This window comes from Lagopus leucura, unplaced genomic scaffold (genome assembly GCF_019238085.1).
Source record: "Lagopus leucura isolate 7727_CA_CO unplaced genomic scaffold, USGS_WTPT01 Super-Scaffold_100001, whole genome shotgun sequence".
NCBI lineage: Eukaryota > Metazoa > Chordata > Aves > Galliformes > Phasianidae > Lagopus > Lagopus leucura.
Window position 1 is genome coordinate 74,107,514 of NW_024962262.1, and position 19,149 is coordinate 74,126,662.

At 35.9% G+C, this 19,149-nt stretch overlaps 1 protein-coding gene across 6 annotated transcripts in view; it reads right to left on the reverse strand.

The window, feature by feature from the left end:
- The window catches only part of ITSN1 (intersectin 1), a 119,304-nt gene that overhangs the window by 63,485 nt on the left and 36,670 nt on the right, over positions 1 to 19,149 (reverse strand). For 5 of the 6 annotated variants that reach the window (XM_042868529.1, XM_042868526.1, XM_042868527.1 and 2 more), the window contains exons 5-14: positions 14,094 to 14,254; positions 12,494 to 12,673; positions 11,786 to 11,879; positions 9,727 to 9,827; positions 8,963 to 9,026; positions 6,680 to 6,817; positions 5,620 to 5,735; positions 2,858 to 3,120; positions 1,911 to 2,060; positions 1,601 to 1,741 (exon numbers count right to left, since the gene is read on the reverse strand). In XM_042868529.1, the coding sequence (XP_042724463.1) occupies positions 1,601 to 1,741; positions 1,911 to 2,060; positions 2,858 to 3,120; positions 5,620 to 5,735; positions 6,680 to 6,817; positions 8,963 to 9,026; positions 9,727 to 9,827; positions 11,786 to 11,879; positions 12,494 to 12,673; positions 14,094 to 14,254 (1,408 nt within the window). The remainder of the gene's footprint in view (positions 1 to 1,600; positions 1,742 to 1,910; positions 2,061 to 2,857; positions 3,121 to 5,619; positions 5,736 to 6,679; positions 6,818 to 8,962; positions 9,027 to 9,726; positions 9,828 to 11,785; positions 11,880 to 12,493; positions 12,674 to 14,093; positions 14,255 to 19,149) is intronic. The other variant, XM_042868530.1, reaches the window with a different exon arrangement.

Consider the following 19,149-nt stretch of genomic DNA (forward strand, 5'->3'; position numbering starts at 1 on the left):
ACCTACAACCAGCCAAGAAAACTAAAAATAAACACCGTTGAAGATTCTACAGAGAATACTGTCCTTTTATTAATCTAGTATTACTCAATAAGTTACTTACCCACATCTACTTGCAGATGGTCTATCCTCTCATTACTTGTTTCCTAACAGTGTTCAATTTCATGTATTTTTTTCTTTCATTTGTACCTTTTATTAATTACACTCATCTGTGGAAGCTCATTCCAAGTTCTTGATAACCAACGTTGTATTTTCTCATGATTTTTTTTAGGAAGCCTGTTACAATGGGACCCTATAGCAACTGTAGCATATTGGTCTTTTCTATTAAACAAATGACAACTTTTTGTCATATTGTTTTCTCCTTGTTATATAATGACAAAAGCTAAGAGATGCCTTACCCTTTCTGAATACAGAGGCTAACTGTTGGAAAATAACCAACAAGTTAAGAGAAACTACATTTGAAAGTAGGAAGTCAAATATATTCAAGTTGTTGAAATAGCATTTACCTAGGTTCAGAAGACAACTGCTAGGTAGCTGTTTACCTTCTTCTATGATGAGTTATTGTATCTCAGATCATTTCTGTAGAAATTTTTTTGGAATCTAAGTGGTAGGGAAATTCAAGTGGTGGTTTCTTTCACATAGAAATTGGCTGTGCACATAAGATCTTAAGTCTTTAACTTATCCAGGTAAGTGGGTGCTTTTTCATGAATTTTATCAAGCACAGCCAGCTTTTTGCTTCTCTGAGCCAGTACTGCTGAAAGTGATATAATTTCCTACACTTCATCAAACGCTGTTTGACTTCATTTTCGCTTGCAATACAGGAACATTTTGTTAAAGGGAGGCATGCGATTTCAAGCTAACTATGGTAGCTCTTAAATGTCACAAGCTTCCTGTTGTAGCATTTCTTGTTTGTATCAAGTGGACACAAATACTGTAAGAAAACGATCCCTCAACAACACTTTATAACAAGCTGCTGCCAAAAGAAAGACATCTTTCTGTTGGCAGGTGTAATGATGCACACAAAACCTAAATAGAAATGAGAGGTGTTTTAAAAAGTAAGAAGAAAATCCAAAAAATACTCATGCTCAAAACAAAACAAAACAAAAAACCAGAAAGTCTTATCTTCATATCTGACAGAATTTTAAACAGAGAAGCAGGAAAGAAGAATGCAAGGACTTGACCAAGAAATGACTGGCTTAACCGGCAAATGAAGTTTTGATACTTTTTTTTTTTTAATTTTATAATAACAAAAGTATCATCAAGTCACTTTAAAAGGTCATCCCTTTTGGCACAGAAGCAGAAGTCACTACAATAAGAGTACATCACAAGATTCGATTCGTCTCATCCCTAAACCCTTTTATTTACTATTCCATATGAAAGGATTCCATGAGGACAAAGCTGTAATCACAGATATACCTTCAAGTGTAGGAAGCAATTCCTAAATGTCTGGAGAACAAAACAGAAACTTTAAAAATAACCATCTATAATAATTGCTCATATAGAAGAAACAATACATCATATTTTGTGCCAAGTTTTGTTTTGTTGATGTAGTTAATGAGGGCAAAGTGCAAGAATAAGAACAAAATTAGAAAAATTTCCTTACCTGTAGCTGCTGCTGCAAATGGGTGATTTCTGCAATTCTCAGTTCTCTAGATTTATTTGTACTTTCAATTTCTTGTCTTTGGGTAGACAGCCGACATCTTATATCCTGAAGCTTTCCTTCCAACTGATTTTTTTTATCATTCTTTAGATAAAAGGAAAAAGACCTCTTTGTTTTACCAGAATGCTTCTCATGGAAATCAGGATCTAAAAAGCACTTCTATTCCACACTTAATGTTGAAATTATAGAAAATAAATAGGACTATAACACAGACATTAACACGTTTGTGCATTTATTTTGCAACACCACTTACTAGAGCTTCCAGCTCAAATTCTAAAGTTTTCTTCTTTGCCTTCAGAACAACTATGTCCTCTTGTTCTCTGTTTCTTTGATTTAGCAGTTCTTGCCGACGATTACGTTCCCATTCAAGTTGCCTCTGCCTCTCAAGTTCCCGTTTTGCAGCCTTCAGCATTTAATCAAACCAAAAAGATACAAAAAATCTATTTTGAGAAAATATTCTAATCACTGATATTCATATTCTAATGAGTGATTAAGACGTTAATACAAACATGCTGCTAAGTTATGGAATAACTATGTACCTCTATTTAAGCATATAAATTGTTCAATCATTTAAACGCTTGCTTGAAACTACTGGTGCCTCACTTGTACAGATATATGATACAAGATACGTGAATTAACACAATATCGTTCAAGACCTAGTTTTCTGATTTAGTAAGTTGTTTCACATTAAGATTTCAAAAACTCTTCAAAATAGCATCAAATCTCTCTCTAACATAAGGCATTCTCTGTCTTTGCAAAGAACAGACAAATGCTACTGCACTGCACTGATTGGCAATGTGAGAATGTAACAGATTTGTTAAGTTAACCAGTATGTGTTTTCTTTAAAAAAATAGCCTCAACACAGGAAAATCATGAATGTCACCAATGCCAAGAAATCTTTCATCATTAATTCAAACATCTCTTTACAGTAAAGAGAAGGACTAGTATTATTTTGAAAGAAATCAGAAACTAGGCACACACTGTCCTAGATCTAAAGATCTCATCTTCACTTCACGTGAAAAATTAAGAAAGAAATCGCCAAACTCTTTTCTTCCCTTCAAAAACCCCAAAATATAAGTTAATTGTTTAAATGTTTGCTTACTAAAAATAAAGATGGTAAAATATTTAGTGTACACATTCTATTCTGTTCTAAACAAATACAGATCTCAGTACATAGCCACCTTCCTTTCATCCAGTTACCTCTCTTCTTTCTATTTCTTTCCTCCTCTCCTCTTCTCTCTGCCGTTCCAATTCCCGTTGTTTTTCCAGCTGTTTCTCTAGCTCCAGTTGCCTTTTCCGCTCTTGCTCTTGTCGCTCACGTTCCTTCCGTTCTTGCTCTGCCCGCTCCAGCTGTGCTAGACGCTCTTGCTCTTTCCGTTGCTGTTCCAGGAGAGCCTGCCTCCGTTTTTCAAGTTCTAGATTGCCACGTTCAAAGTTCTCACGTTTTTTATCTTCAAATGTAACTTTAATTTGTGGAAACATGGGGCAAAGGAGAATTAAACTTTTTTTTTTGGTCTTGAAAAAAAATCCAACGTATGCTGAATCAAAGCGAAATAATCTTCCAACAATACTAGGAACAGCATTCAACTACTGATAGTACAGCTCTATAGGCAATCCTAGGTTCTATCATTACCTTTTATATCGTAGTTCCCTTTAAACCCACAACCTGAGGTAATTAGAGTGAATTTTAGCCCCCGTTTTTCAGTGCAGACATATGATCTGAAGTTCCTCTATACACTGACAATAGTAACAGCACAAGAACCAGCCCTTCTTTTACTACAAGAAAGGCAAAGAATTCAGACAAATATGTTATTTAAAAGCTGTTATGCAAATGATCAGAATGTATTTAAACTTGATATTCTCATAAACTCATTACTGTCAGGAAAAGAAATGGCTTGATTAATTAATTTGTTGAGTAGAAGTCTCACAAAGACTAGAACCCTGCTCATACACATCCTCATCATTTACTGTCCTAAAACAATGCCATCAGTTCCAGCACAAGTTCCCTCACATTCTTCTGCAATATCAGGGGTTATCCTTTCTCTATTACATGCCCTGGACCCCCCTCTCATGGTTCCTCCAAATTATTCCCTCCACATCACCTCCTGTTTCTTTTCTTACCCTCTATGTCCCATTCCCATACTTTGTACTCTATATTTCTCTTCCCTCGTGCTCAACTATTGACATGCAAGCTGAATCAAGAGGTAGTTCATGTTCACTCCAAAGTGTGAACGTGCCAACTGCTTGACATGTTGGCCCAACGTCTGCTCAACCAGTTGAATTCTTGTCTTTTCTTAAGTTTGAGCCTCTTTCCTAATACCTATAACCAATTTTCACAGAAGAAGAAATTCAAACATTTTAATGTTTTGACTCTGAGAAAATTTATTTATTTCAAATTAGCCACTAGATTCAAAGGATATTAAGATACAGACCAATAAGATACAGAATGGGATTATAAACACCATTGCTTTAGAAGGAAAGGAAAAAGGGGGAAAAAAGAAACTGTCAAAGAAATCATTTAAAAGAAATGGATAGAAGAGCAAAATGCTTGTCATCAGCATAGGCACTGTTTAAGAAAAAAGCTCAAAGAAATCATATACCAACAGGATGAAACACCAAGCTCTAAGAGGACTGCCCTCTTACAGTCTACAGACTAGTACGGTTACTCAACAAAATCAAGACAACAAAGTATCAAAACAGAAGAACTAATAAAATGAAATCAATAGCTGTTGGTTTATGTTACAGTGCTGAAGGGATAGCTTCTAAAAGTTTATAAAACTAGTAATAAAAACTCTTCCAAAAGTCTTAATAAAAAAAACAACCCCAACCAGTTAGATTTAGTAAAACCAATTAAGAAGCAAGAAATCATTCACTATGTGAGTGATCTTTGCAGCAGAAAATCTATACATCAAATATAGTGAAAGATTTATGCACTCTACGTAGTTCTCGAACTGCAAATAAATGGCTTTAGAACAAAAATAAACTCCAAAATATTAACAGGTCACCAAGCCCAGAGAATGTTAATTCATAGTTCAAAGACTAAACAAAATTCAGGAACTACTAAAGGTGGCCTTGCTTGAACAGGGTCTTGGACCAGATGATCTACAGAGGTCCCTTCCAACCTCACCCATTCTGTGACTGAGTGATACTAGATGTGCTATGCAAGCCTTCCTTTAATCAATATCAGTGCAGTAAGACTAGATGATGAAAAACAGAGCACCAGTCTTCAAGAAAAGACAGTATAATGACCAGTCAGTTTAATCTCAAGCAGGGCAAAGTAGCAGAGGCTAAGTAAGCATGACTAAAAAAGATAACCACATGGAAGAATCAATGCAGGAAAGAGCTGCCTCTCAAGTCTAATAGAGAGCTGTGTTTAGAACAAAACAGAAAAGCATTATCTTGGCACTGTATAAATCTACCATGTTGCTACATATTCAACTCTTTGAGATTCTGGTCATCTTAGAATTGAATAGAGCAAAAAGTGTAAAAAGAACAAGAGGGGATGACCAGAAGTATAAAAAAGTTTCTTTCCATTTAGCATCATTGAGACTTTATGCTTCCCTCTTTTATTTTTTAAACAGAGCTGCTAAAGCTTATATAAAGGAAGCATTTTGTTACACAGACAGAAGTGAAAGCCCCTCTCTATATACATCAAATTATACTGCATATAAGACAGAAAACTGAGGTAGTAAAGTTTTAATCGCAGTCCTATAAGAGGGCTGCAAAAGTGCTTCCCCTATTGAAAGTACCTAAGGTAAGCAGCCTGAAAGCCGTTCCTTTCTCCACTGTTAGGAACAAATGATTCAGGAATCAGCTGAACCAAGAAATATTGTGTTGGTTATGCCTCTGACAAACTGATATGAAAAGAAAATATTTCTTAAAACATGATTGTAACTTCAGAGCTTATAACCTGATGTTCTCTAATAACAGCACACAACACATCTCTATTTATGCTTGCTCACCTGGTAATTTCTTTTCCAGTTGCTGCTGTTCTTCTTCTAATGCTGGTTCTTCTGGTAACCTTTGGTCTACAGATACTGAACTTACAGCAGATACGCCACTACCAGAGCGTACTCTTCTGTCAACAAAAGGATAATTCCAAGTTGCTTAAAAGAACCTACACCTATCAAATTTACTGATTATTTAATGATGGAATCATAAATTAAATGCAATGATGTAATGGTTAGTGACATTTAATTCTCATTGCCTGAAGTATTTTACTCTGCAGTTGTCATTATGATAACAGCACTGTTCAGAGTACCAACAGCACACACTGGTGATCTAAGCATCAAGTAGCCTACAGATGCATTTAACTCTCTCTAAGATCTTTTACTTATGACCAGTCTGAAGCTGGGGAAATAGTGAATTTAACTATAATGAAAGTTGCAAAGACAGAAAAAGCTTACTATAGTCAAACTGAAAGCAAGACACAACACAGAACAAACAAAAAATTATCATCTTCAAGACTATACTTTAAGAGCATGAAGCTGTGACTACATGTAAACATTTCCTTCCATTTCTGCAACTTGTCTTCCCACCCGTTTCTCCACCAAAAAAAATTGAAATAGAGAAAGAGAAGTACTGATTCAGCATTACTATTCACAAATAAAACTTTAAAAAATAATAATAATAAAAAAGAATTTGCTACAGTGAAAATTTAGGGCACATTTTAACTTCTAAAACATTCTAACACATACAGAAGTATAAGGTTTAACTAAAAACCTTTAAGTCCATGTTGCCAGGCTGAGTCAGCAAAACACTGACAAAAACTGTACTCTCACAAGGATATTTTTGTGACAGGGCTTTTTCCCCACTATCCAGCACTTCTAATAAACACAAAATAAAAAATTAAAAAAAAAAAGGTAGACAAGCATTTCCCAATGAGAAGGCATTGTCTGCCATCTATGCAGCACAAAACCAAGAAGGGCTATTTTCCAGTATCTTGCTTTTCACACTCACAGGACAGCTTTCCCACATGAAACAAAAATTGGTGAACAACATTCCAGAATTATAATTAGTTACCTAAATGAAGGTGGAATATACTCTGGAGGCAGTACAGGTGGCAGTGGCTGACCAGACATAGCTACATCAATTAAGTGCATAGCCAGAATAAACTCTTCAGCCGTAAGCTTTCCATCTTGATCAATATCTGAAAGATTCCTTTTTAAAGGAAAGATACACTATAAATAAATTATTAAAGATATAAAATCACTGTTAAAAAGTACAACTTTGAATATTCAGTTCCAAATTAATTCATTTTTTTCCATTATTTTTTCACACTATTTTGTTGTTTTTTTAACAAATGAAAAGTGAAATCCAAATGCATCACAATTTTCCACATTTCTCTTGTATATATTCCCTGGAACTATCCATACAGTCACGACTTCCACTTTATTTGAATGCTGCCAGTACTATAAGCTATGTAGGTAATGTTAATCAATGGGGTATTCTTGGACACCTTGCGAATATCCACTGCGCAGTATAATTCAAAAAATGAAGGTTCAGACGTTTGGTAGAATTTTTGGTCTGTTTTACATCTTCCATGAAGACTCTCACCTTGCATATCTGAGAGCATATCTGCATTAAAATCAAAACCATTAACACTGTAACCTTGAAAAGCACAAAAACATTTTATCATTACGCACACGCAAGAAAAAATGGATGGCCTAAATCCAGTGCTTCAACAGATTCATGAAATCTCCAACACCACCTTCATATGAAGATTTTTGACAAAATTTAACAGTCTAAACATCAGCTTCTTTTTTCTCCGTCATGCCTGTGACTCTAACCAGAACAGGAAAATCCCCAATGATGCCATGAAAAATCTAAGGTGAGCAATTGATATATTTTTTTAATGTCTTAAGGTACAGGACTTTCGTTATGGAATTCAAATTTGGAAAGTTATCATAGCCTCATCTGATCTATGCTTATTAGTGGTAATCAGACTGGGGCACAGGAACAAGATAACAGAATGAAAATTTAGCATGTAAGGATATAAATTTGATACGCTAACAGTTTGAGTCCACATCCTTGTCCCCCCCAAAACTGAAACAGCAGCTTCAGAACAGCTGCATTCTGCACATCAGTACTTTACCTTGTGTGCCTATGAGACAGCAAATCAACTCCCAAAACAAATTGAAGCCAACCTCAATACTGACTGAAAACTCTTGCCCCAGGGAGCAGTAACAGTGGCTTTGGTGACAGAATAAATTCAGGAAAGACAGCAATACATAGGCTAGAAAAAGCTGTAAAGTCTATTCCTTATCTCAATAGACCAGGCAATTTTGAATGTCAAAAATTACTGCTATAATATGTTTAGAACTTCTGGATTCCCCATGCAACCAACTCAAGCACTGGCAACAAGCACAGAACTTTCTGGCTAACAGGAATGATTGGGTTGCTATTTTTTCCTCATAGTAGCCTTGTTAGGAAACAAAGAAGAGGGTGCTTTTTAAAGATATAACGAAAACATCAGTGCTTAGAAAAGAAAGCTACAGTACTATGACATTACATTACAGTTACAACAGAGTTGACATCCTCACACAACAGAAGTCAGATGGATTATTTTGTTGACAGTGTTTTTTGAGGAAAGACTGACAATTAAAGAGATCAACTAGAAACAACTTGTAGAGGGAAACTGGAAGTTAAAATCAGTATGAAAGTTATTTGAGAAATCACCACAGATAACCATAAATCAAGTGCTACTAATTAATAAAGTAGAAACATTACACATTACATAGAGCAGACTTCCAAAGTGCGAAGGCAAAAAGAGACTAATCCATGTGATAGTAAAACCACAACAAATTTGGCAAATGAGAACTTGAAAGGAAAAGAGAATCCAAAACAAACCCTCCTAACATCCACAATGATAAGTAATCCCGCATCTTTGCAAATAAGGCCCTAGAAACTCACATAAAAGGCAGAGAAGCCTCCAAAAAAGTATGGTTCTAGGTTAAGCTTTCTTTTGTACTAGCTGTGCAAATCTGTAACTTTCACTGGTGCTGTACCACATATGGCTGAGGATGTATAAGATAGGAATCTAAGCATTTGCTCTACCTGGAGTCCCCATAACTGAAATCCAACATACTAAGCATCTGTATGAATAGTGCAAAATACTCTTTTTTGGTTAGGAGGAATAATCTAACATAGGCAAAGCAGCGCAGGTTTTGTTTTATAAAGTTACATACTAAAAAGAGAAGAATATAATGATAGAGAGAGTTTGAAAATGAGGGAAAACAATACAGGAGAGGACAGAGGTTTAAGTACAATTTCCAGTTCGGTAGAAATTGTTAGATTTATCTTTACCATATCGTAGCCAGCTGAGCCTGGGGTAAACTTGACTGCATAAGAATAGTTCTTGCTTGCGGACCTAACAAAATAAAACAAGGGTTAATAAACAAATAGGCAATTTTCTCCTTTTCTTGTTTTACCAAGAAGTTAATGCACAAGCAGAAGTTAGATTTGAACAGCTAATACCAAAGTGATGTTACCAGCATGAACAGGCTTACACATACTACTACTCCCACGTCCCTCAATAAGAAAGTATTTAAAAATGCATAACACTTCCTTCATAACACTCAGTCAGACAAAAAAAAACAAAAAAACAAAAAAAAAAAAAAAAAAAAAAAAAAAAAAAAAAAAAAAAAAAAAAAACAAACAAGAAAAACCAACAACAACAACCAAACACCTCTTTGCCACAAAAGATGTTCACAGAACTAGTAAATCTAAGTCAGTGCATCGTTCAATTTTACTTCTGAAACTGGGTAGGAACCCCTATCAGCAGATACATCAAACATTGGAAATGGCTGCAGAAGTTTTCACAAAGCCCACTATATCTTTATTTCCCAGTGCCAACTTATTTTTACAGAAAATTCAGGAAAGAAAGAAAAAAAGGATCCCAACTATAATGAGCACTTGCTCCCAAGCACCGTTGAGCAGCTGGAGAATTTTAGCTGAAAAATATTGCTGGTAATAACATAGAGATGAAAGTTTCTTTACTATCTGAACAGCATTTAGCATGCTGTTACAATTGTCTCCAAAAAAGGAGACAACATTAACTGTTTCAATACCTGTTAAGTGTCCACTCATTGTTTTATCGTGGCTATTGAACAACTGTCTGTATTTCAGTCTTGATGACTGAGGTACTGCCCACTCTGCCACAGGAGGCACACTGGAATGAGAAAATGGATAGGGAAGAGAGAAAAAATACTTTATTACATTTAATTGCATGAAGTGACAAATACAAGAGGATGAAGTGCTGCAAAGAGGTCAAGTTTCATGCCTGTACTGCTTGTTTTCACAAACATCCCTTTCTATTCCTGAAACTACAAAAGTTTTGACTTCTTGTTTGAAAACTGTCATGACTCAGTGGCTTAGATGTTTTTTAGAAAAGATAAATGACAGGCCTAAGATCTTTACTTTTTTTCTTTACTAGAAGAGAAGTTCAGTGACCTCAACAGTTTAGAGGAGCTAAAAAATTTTACTGAAACATATGATAGGAAATGCTTTACCACAGTCAGTGGAAGTAATATCTCATTTTACCCTGTCTTTAACTGCTTGTCTTAGTCAAATAATACATAAGCTGATTAAGGAAAACAAATGTGCAATCTACTAAAAACATTAAAAAGTGTGAAAGAAATACACTTTAAAACAATCAGATTTTTTCTTTACAGAACTCAACATACAAATGCAATATTTCTAATTCTAAGTAGGCTGAGTGCTGTTATTTGTAGCTATAATTTCCCATGCTTGAAGGCTGACAAGTCTTCCTACTGCAAACCAACGCGTGTAGTTTTTCTGTTTTTAGGCACATTAAAACTTTCCCCTTTTTTGTTGAAGTTAAAAAAAACACAAAAAAAGCAGATTATATTATGTCTGAAAGCATACCAAATTACAAAGAAAAATTAAAGCAAACCCACTGAATCCCTTTCCCCTGGTCCAACGAGTAAGACCTTTCAAAATTGAGCTGAGGATTACGTGAACAAGCTACTAATTGACTTCATATCCTATTTTCACATGACAAGAGCCCAAAATGCTAATAGCTCTATTTCTACTCCTCCAGAAGTTTTAATATTCTCTTTCCTGAGAGCAAAACAAAAAGAAGCTGCTTTTTTTTCTTAAATAATGAAAATAAAAATTGAAACTTCATATAAAAAATATATACATTTATCCATGTGAATTCCTCTCTCACCAGCTTTGCTAGATGTGGAGTTTCTACACACAGTACGTCTACTTTTGTTTTATGCATGCATGTAACTCGATCTGTGATGTAATGTTACTGTACTGTTAAAAACCCAAACTTTCCTTCATGGATACTCCAATGGTAGTAAAAGAAATGCTGAAGGACAAAAGAGTGGTCTTACATATGCCAAATCCCACATATGCCAAGAGTTTACTGATGGTAGGCTAATAAAAGCACCATAAGAAGAATCTTGAAATTCACCATTCTCCAAATCAAAACTAAATTGCAGCTAGAAAAAAGCCACCTCTTCAACTTCTAATTCCAATTTAATGGATTTAACTCTTCCAATAATAAATATTTTGGCAAAATTACCATCTTAACTCTTCTGAAGAAACTGAAGAAATTCCACGTTATTAGATACACTTTCTACAGATGACAACATATTTTGCCTAACCATACTTTCTTCTAGGCCTTGAAATACATTTAAAGTTCTTCAGGTGATTTTTAACGAGAAGCTTTTGAGTACATATAACAAATAATGACGTTCATTTAAAATATAAGACATATTGAATATATTTCTTTTAAAAAGCAATCCTACACTTGCTAATTTTAAAGAATTTTACTTATTTTTCCATGCTAAAATGAGGAGTGCAGTAGTGAACAGTGCAAAGTATGCTTACAGAATCAAATGCTTTGCTAAAAACTAAGTTTTCAAGAGCTTGCAAATAGTATCAACACTTACTGTAACAGCTTATTACATTTTAACGGCTCAGTACTCACGCAACATTCTTTGAAAAACCACAGCATGCTACAAAATCCTGAAGTAGTATCTCAATGGGAATCAATTTCTACACGTATTTTTTTCAGAGAATAGTTTTGTTAAAGAGAAACAGTTCTTCTAACTATGAGGAAAAAGACACACATCCATCCACTCTACATCAACTTACCTAGCCACGTCAAACGATTGTGCCTTTTGCAGTTTTGTGTTCAGCTGTGATCCTGGACCAGATCTACTAAAGGAAGAACTCTTTGGCAATGTGGCTGTAAAATAAGGCATCACCCCTATTTAGTACAAGCTTTTTAAAGTGTGTAATTTCAATGACATTCCTTTAGTTCCTAATGCCAAAAAAAAGCATTATGGTTCTTTTGATAGTGTGACTTTAAAAATACTAAGAGAAATAAACAGTGTCTAACAGAATAGTGAAAACGCATAGGTGCTTTTCTCGTGTTTTCTCACATTTGTATTTTTATGTATACACTCCCGTTAACAAATTGTATTAGAATTAATGATAGAACTTATATGTATTTCACTACTTTAAAATAATACCAAGAAACAGCAGTACTTCAGTTATAAATAGGGAGCAGAGGTCCAATTTCTAGTCAACAGCTTACAGGCAAACTTGATTTATCACACCATTGCTCAATGTGACTGACTGCTACAGCACTCCATGTCCCACATGCCTTGTTTTAACTTTCATACATGTCTGCTAAACAATTACATTGGGCTAAATCAAATTACAGTCCTTAACCCAAATCATTCTTTAAAGTAAGTTAGAATGGCTAATTTCATGTATGTATTCCCCTGGATTTAAAGAAAATGGCAAAACGATTTGTTAAAAGCAAGATTGTACACAGAGGTTCAGTATGTAGCATACCAGGATGAGCAAAAGCAGGCAGAGGCTGTATAACAGCAGGAGCTCCATTAGCCAGGGGAGGCACTGCTGCTGCAGGAACAGAAGATACTAATGGCGGAGACATTCCTACTACTGGAATAGATGCCATTGGCACTGGGGCAACAGTTGTAAGAGATGGCATGCTGGCAATGCCCCCAATACCTATGGGGGAGAAAAGGAGACATTTTTTTTCTAATTTGGAGACTCCCAACGTGGTATAAAAATTTAATGTCAGCCTGCACTCCAGGAAGTAAACACAGGATTAAACAGTGAATTGAAATGGAAACTTTCACACACTCTTACAATCCGCTGCACCATTAGCATGGCAGGGGAACATAAAACAATGTAGAGGGAACAAAATACCATTTCATAATGTAAGCATTTAAGATCACACTGAATGTAACACTGACAAAAAGAAATTAATTAGCATTTGCTGAAGAAAACAACTGTTTGCCTTGAACTAAAGGAAGAGTAATACTGTCAGGTTGCAGTGAATAATGAACCCAAAGTTCACGTTTAGCCACAGCAGAAAGGAACAAGCTCTGGGATAACTGCTTGCAGACTATTGTGAAGATGAAACACTGCAAAGCTAATCAGATAAAGCACAGTAATGAGGTATTTTAGGTGGAAGCACAGCTGTATGGATAACAAGGAGGTTAAGGAGGTCCAGTCATGCCAATGGGAAGAATGAGGATGCACGCAAGCAGCTGAGTTTATAGTAAATAACAAAAAAGAAAATCATGGATTTTGCTGGATTTCTTGGAGAGCTGATTTTATTATACCTTTTCTTACTTAGAGCAGCATTTGTTTTGTTCAATTTCACTTATTTCTTAGTCAGTAATCAAAACTGTGAAATTATGGAAGTGATAACTTAGCAAATAGGACTTTTCTTAATGCTGGTAATTCTCAGGCATCCTTCAACTACAGTCACAGCAATGACTGAATCACAAAGATAAAGAACCTCTAATTATGGCAAAATATCAAGGTATAAAACATGAGGTTCAGCTTCATTTAGATATTTTCAACATAGAATTGCAGAATCACTTCTGTGATTGGAAAAGACCTTCAAGACCATCAAGTCCAACCCTCAGCTGAACCTACAAAATCCCATCTCTAAACCACATCCCTTAGTGCCACATCCATAGTTTCTAGAATACAACCAGAGATGGGGACTCCTGGGCACCCTGTTCCAGTGTTTGACCATCCTCTTTAGAAAGAAATTCTTTCTGACATCCAGTCTAAGCCTCCCCTGATAAAACTTACGATTATTTTCTCTTGTGATATCACTTGTCACCTGAGAAAAGAGATTAACATCTTCTCACTGCCACCTCCTTTCAGGTAGTTCCATTTGGAACATACAGGGAGCGGTCAAAGACCTGAAGCAAACATGACCTCAACTTATTTTATACAGCATAGTTGGGTGTTCAAAGTTCACTGACATTTTTCTTTCAGCATGTGCATGCAAGTGAAAGCATTTGTTTTTGAGTCCAAGCATTGTTGTTTCAGACACTGCAAAATGAAAATCAAATTATAGTTAGGTTGCTACAATACAAGCTAACTAGATAGACAACAAAGAGCTTACCAAACCCTGGTGCACCAGATAGAGCAATAGGTGGCTGCTTCATGACAGGAGGCAGCGCAGATGGGAGTTGATAGCCTTGCAGTTTTAATTTGATAAGTTTCATAGCTATTGAAAACTCCAGCTGATCCATCCTTCCATCATTGTTCATGTCAGCTAAAGCCCTATAAAATACACAGTTTTCACAGTTAGATTCTTAAATTATGATCTTCGGGACTGACCTAGAATCATGCACACACAGACCTGTATATTCAAGGCTAATTAAAATTCACTCAAAAATAATCATTTCTTAATGCTAGTAATTCTCAGGTATCCATCAACTACAGTCACAGCAATGACTGAATCACAAAGATAAAGAACCTCTAATTATGGCAAAATATCAAGGTATAAAACATGAGGAACAGCTGGCACCAGTCAGCAGACAGAGGGAGCGTGGCTCCTTTTCCTGGCTCAAGATCCAATGCCAATCCTTCAGGTGGAATGAGATGGCCATGCCATCCACAATCCTTTTGCCACCACTGCGGCCTCTCTGGCCCCAGGCGTGCATCCACTGTGTGCAGATACAGCGAGCAATCAGCTGGAGGAAGGTCCTAGCTCTACATACACGGGCACACACACACATTCTGTTTCTCTTCTGCCAACAGCCCCCCCGTGCCTCACCCCATGTACCATGGCTACGACGAATGGCAGCAGATTCAGAGGTTCAGCTATAAATCATGCACACACACAGACCTGTATATTCAAGACTAATTAAAATTCACTCAAAAATAATCATGCCAGGGTAAAAACAGTTATCAAACAAGACATTGTTTAAACCAAGAGCTTCTTGATTTCATTCTTGGATTGATTACTGAGTAGTTTTAAAGTCACTTTTGAACTCCTGGAGGAATTACAACAAAGCAAATGGAGAGAAAGGATTAATGTAGCTGTACAAAAACTTTTCAAAATCACACAAAACTAAATGGCACTACAAACAGAACCACAGACAATCATATGACTGAGTCTGCAAATTAGTACTTCAGCTAAACTTACAACAAAACGTTCTTTGAATTTGTGCATTTTACTAAACACCATTATGTGTACAAACAGTTTTCCACATAAAAGATAGTACAAAAGATAAAACAGAGAGACTAGGTCTTGTGTAGGCTTTCATTCAGCGCAGTCCGAATTAAACTGTCCTGTTTTGTGTTTTCATTCCATGGTTAAGAAAACAGAGCTCAGCATGGAATGGGAGTGAGGGGAGGGGGAGAAGAAGGAAGAATGTGAGCTCTTGCAGTTGCAAACAAAAAAAAAAAAAACACCAAGAAAACACAGTAAATGCATATTAATGATGTAATCAGATGTAAGCTTAAATTTTCAAATTATGCTAATTTTTTGCACTTATTTGAAGAATGAAGTACACATTTTAAGTTCACACATACATTTACAAGTCATGGATGCAAAGGACCTGGGTGGCTTAGCTAAACAAAGATTTTTATTTCTAGATCAAATCTCCATCAACAAAAGTTTTCATACATGTATGTCAAAAGTTATTAAAACAGTACTGCAATAAACTGACAGTTATTTATAATTGATATTTAAACAAGTAGGTAGTCTGGTAAACACAGTGGCATAGCATTTGAAGTAATCAAAACCCTCCCAGTCCATGTCAAAAAGAAAAGAAACCTAGGATTTCAGCAGATCAACCACACATCTCAAGTGTTTACCCTGGTTTAGAGCGCCAGTAGCACTTTGTGAAAACCAGATAAACTAATACTTTCAAGACATTTTCACCATTGTAGCAACCTTCTGACCATAGTGGAGTAAAATAAAGTAAAACTACCAAGAATCTGCCAGCATTATTTAAAGATGAAAGTCTTAAGAGTGAACTGAAAGAGATTATAGGACTTAAAGTTACAAAGAGAAGTGTGCGTTACACCACTCCCTCTAAAATACTGAACGAATACATACATTCCATTCAAGAACAAGTTTTGGCTGTGTGAATATCTAAATGTTGTCTTCTGAAGCTCTGTATCACAGTGAAGTTTAATTTACATATCAAAGCTGTCTGCTTTACAGTAACTTCAAACTTTGCTTTAATTCCACTTAGCTTTTGAAAGCCCAAATTTGTAGTCAAAATTGGTTCTGGGATCCACACAGCATAATGCAATTTGGATTCAAGTTTCACAGCTTAGTATGTGATTCATTTCACTAATATTCAGTTAAAAATAGCTTATTGTAGTAGTCAGACTTCATGTCTAGTAGTCCAACCAGCAAAAGGAAAAGACAAAACTAGCATGGCAAAACTGGACCAAGAGATGTACAGCTTTGGAATGAGTATCTGTTCCTTGCAGAGCACCATGCTCTGAAGTTTCAGCATCTGACCACTCCTCCACAAAGAGCAAATAAAGTATTGGTACCACCTGAAGCAATGGGCTGGCTAAAGTAAAACAGAAATGTAATACTTTCGTTTTCATGAAACTTGCAGAAATGAGTGAGAGAACCCTAGTGAAGGCAGAGGAAGCCTCTTTCCTAGGAGTGGCAAGGTTAGACTGCAGTAATAGTAAATAATAGATGTGTCCATCACTCGGGCTTATAACGAACAGGATTTCTCAGGATATTTTAATTTGCTTCCTCACATACATTTTTCTTTTCAGACCCAAAGAAGTTCATATACATTCGTTACCACCTATGAACAGTGATGTCAGATTTCTAAAAGTCTCACTTGGGAGAAAAATATACCGCAAATCTTACAAGCCTGAAATATTCACAGGTGAAGAAGAAAAAAGTTACATGGAGAGTGGGAATGTCAGAAACTTAATTGCTAAATTTATTTTCTGAGGTGCTCTCTTCTGTGGGTTTTGTATTAGAAATTAAACCAACATACAGTAAACAAACAGGGTAAAATAACTTCATTAGAAAATATAGTGTTAAAAAAACAATGGAAGCTAGGAGAAGATAATTAGTTTCATTTAATTGATGCTTACAAGCAGACACCACACATTTCTGAAGGCAACTAAAGAAAACACAAAAATATCAGTAGGGAAAATGTGTGTTTTTTTAATGAAAGCTTAGTTCAGTGATTGCTTAGTCATTTTCCTGTCAGATGCCTAGTGGAAAAGGGAGAACAAAAACAGGTTTATATAGGTAGGAGACACGCAGATGTTCATACAGTGTCAGAGAAAAGAGTCTGGAGAAACTTATTCTAGCAGATTTTTGACTGCACTCCAATTAACCAGTAGTCCTCCCAAAGGAGACACCTTCCTCAACACATGGAGGAGTCAGCCAGCTCCACTGGGACCAACTAGCACTGACAACTCAAACTAATAGTTTCAATGCTCCTTACATCTCTGCATTTAAGCAAAGATTTATTTATAATCTTCTTATTTTTTCCACTTAAGTGCCTTCTACAAACATGCAAACAAATCAAAAACTGATTTATACAAGTGAAGGCCTTTCATCACTGAAGCAAAGGCATGGTGAAATACAAGGCCATGAAAATGCATAAGAGTAATAAGTTCTACTGTAAGCAACCTCAATTCTACAGACACTACCTATTGTAAGAACACGTAAGCCCTTGCATTCAACGTGAGAAAACATTAACTGACCAGTATTAAGAAACTTTAACATGCACCAGTCTTACTGCTGGTTCAGCTCACTTACTCTGCATCAATGACTTTGTTAGTTAATTGAAGACTATGAATTTCAGTGGGAAAAAAAAATAAAGTATATGCTACAAAATTTATACCAGTTTTTACAGCTTGTTAACAAAATCTGCTTTTTTCTGGCAAAATCTTTAGTGAACACACAGGACAAAGTTCCATTTCTAATGACTGAATCTAGTTGTCCTACCGTTAGATTACAGTGCTACTTTTGAATAAACATCACCTTCAAGGCAGCAAGTGGCTGACAGTAAACACTACCTAATTACACTGCTCTGCTTATAATGAAATCTGGAAGAATGTAATGCCCTTAAATTTGTTTCACTTAACGTCTGACCGGAAACCTGTGGAGAGCGGTAAATGGATTAAACATTGACTAAATATTGATTGCATTTCATATACATGCCTGTGATAAAAATTACAGCGGGCTTCATCACCATGCTTGATTTCAGGTGCTGATCAGATTCTTTCCCTACAGATCTCTCCCTGCTTTTTTCTCTTCTGTTCTGCAGAACGCAGAAACAACTTGATTATTTCTGCATCTATAAAAGGCAGAAACTAAGCGCGCACTCATTTTTTTTTTCTTTCAAATGTGCTTATTATTAGGCTACAAAATATCTATCTCCATGAAATTAAGTTGTGAACTTGTGAAAGAAGCCTATGTCTGGGAAAAGTAGCGTCAACCAGTAGCTTTAGTTTGTCCCAAATAAAACAAATAACTCCAAATGGATGAAAGCAGCTGGCATTGATTATTTTCCTTCCCATTTAATTCAAGAGAGACAGGCTACACAGAAAATGCTTTTAAAGGCCACCACTCAGGAGAGCGTTAGAAGAAAGCCAGATTATAACCTACTTAAAAACAGCTATCTTTCAAGCCATTGCGCTCTTGATTCAAAACTTACTTAGAAGCTTCTTAGTACATTGCCAGCTTGGCATACTACAAAGTTTATAAAGGACAGAATAGAACCATACTTGACAGACCATAATAATTCCATTAATTTGCTATACTGAGGACCCAGATTAAAATTAAAAGAAGATACACTCTTTGGAGGTGCATCTCAGAAAGCAGTTCCACCAACTGCAGAATATCCTCAAAGCAGCCCCTGAAGAAGACATTTAACTGATGCTTCAGCTAGCTGGTGTTTCTTGAAGTGTTTTTCCATGATAGAAAAATGGCAGTTTTATTTAAAATTAAAACATAAGATAGCTACTGTCATTACACTGCTCACTAAAACAAAACTCTCTCTCAAGAGATAATATGTTTGGAAATTCACAGAGGGCTTGCTTTTTCTGCAGAAAGCTGGCCAGTCACTCATTAGGCCAATCCCCTCCACAATTGCTTTCCCAGTTGTGTTTTTCTATATAGGAACTTCCACAGCCAACAAAACAGACAAAACTTTCTATTAGCATAGGCTTAT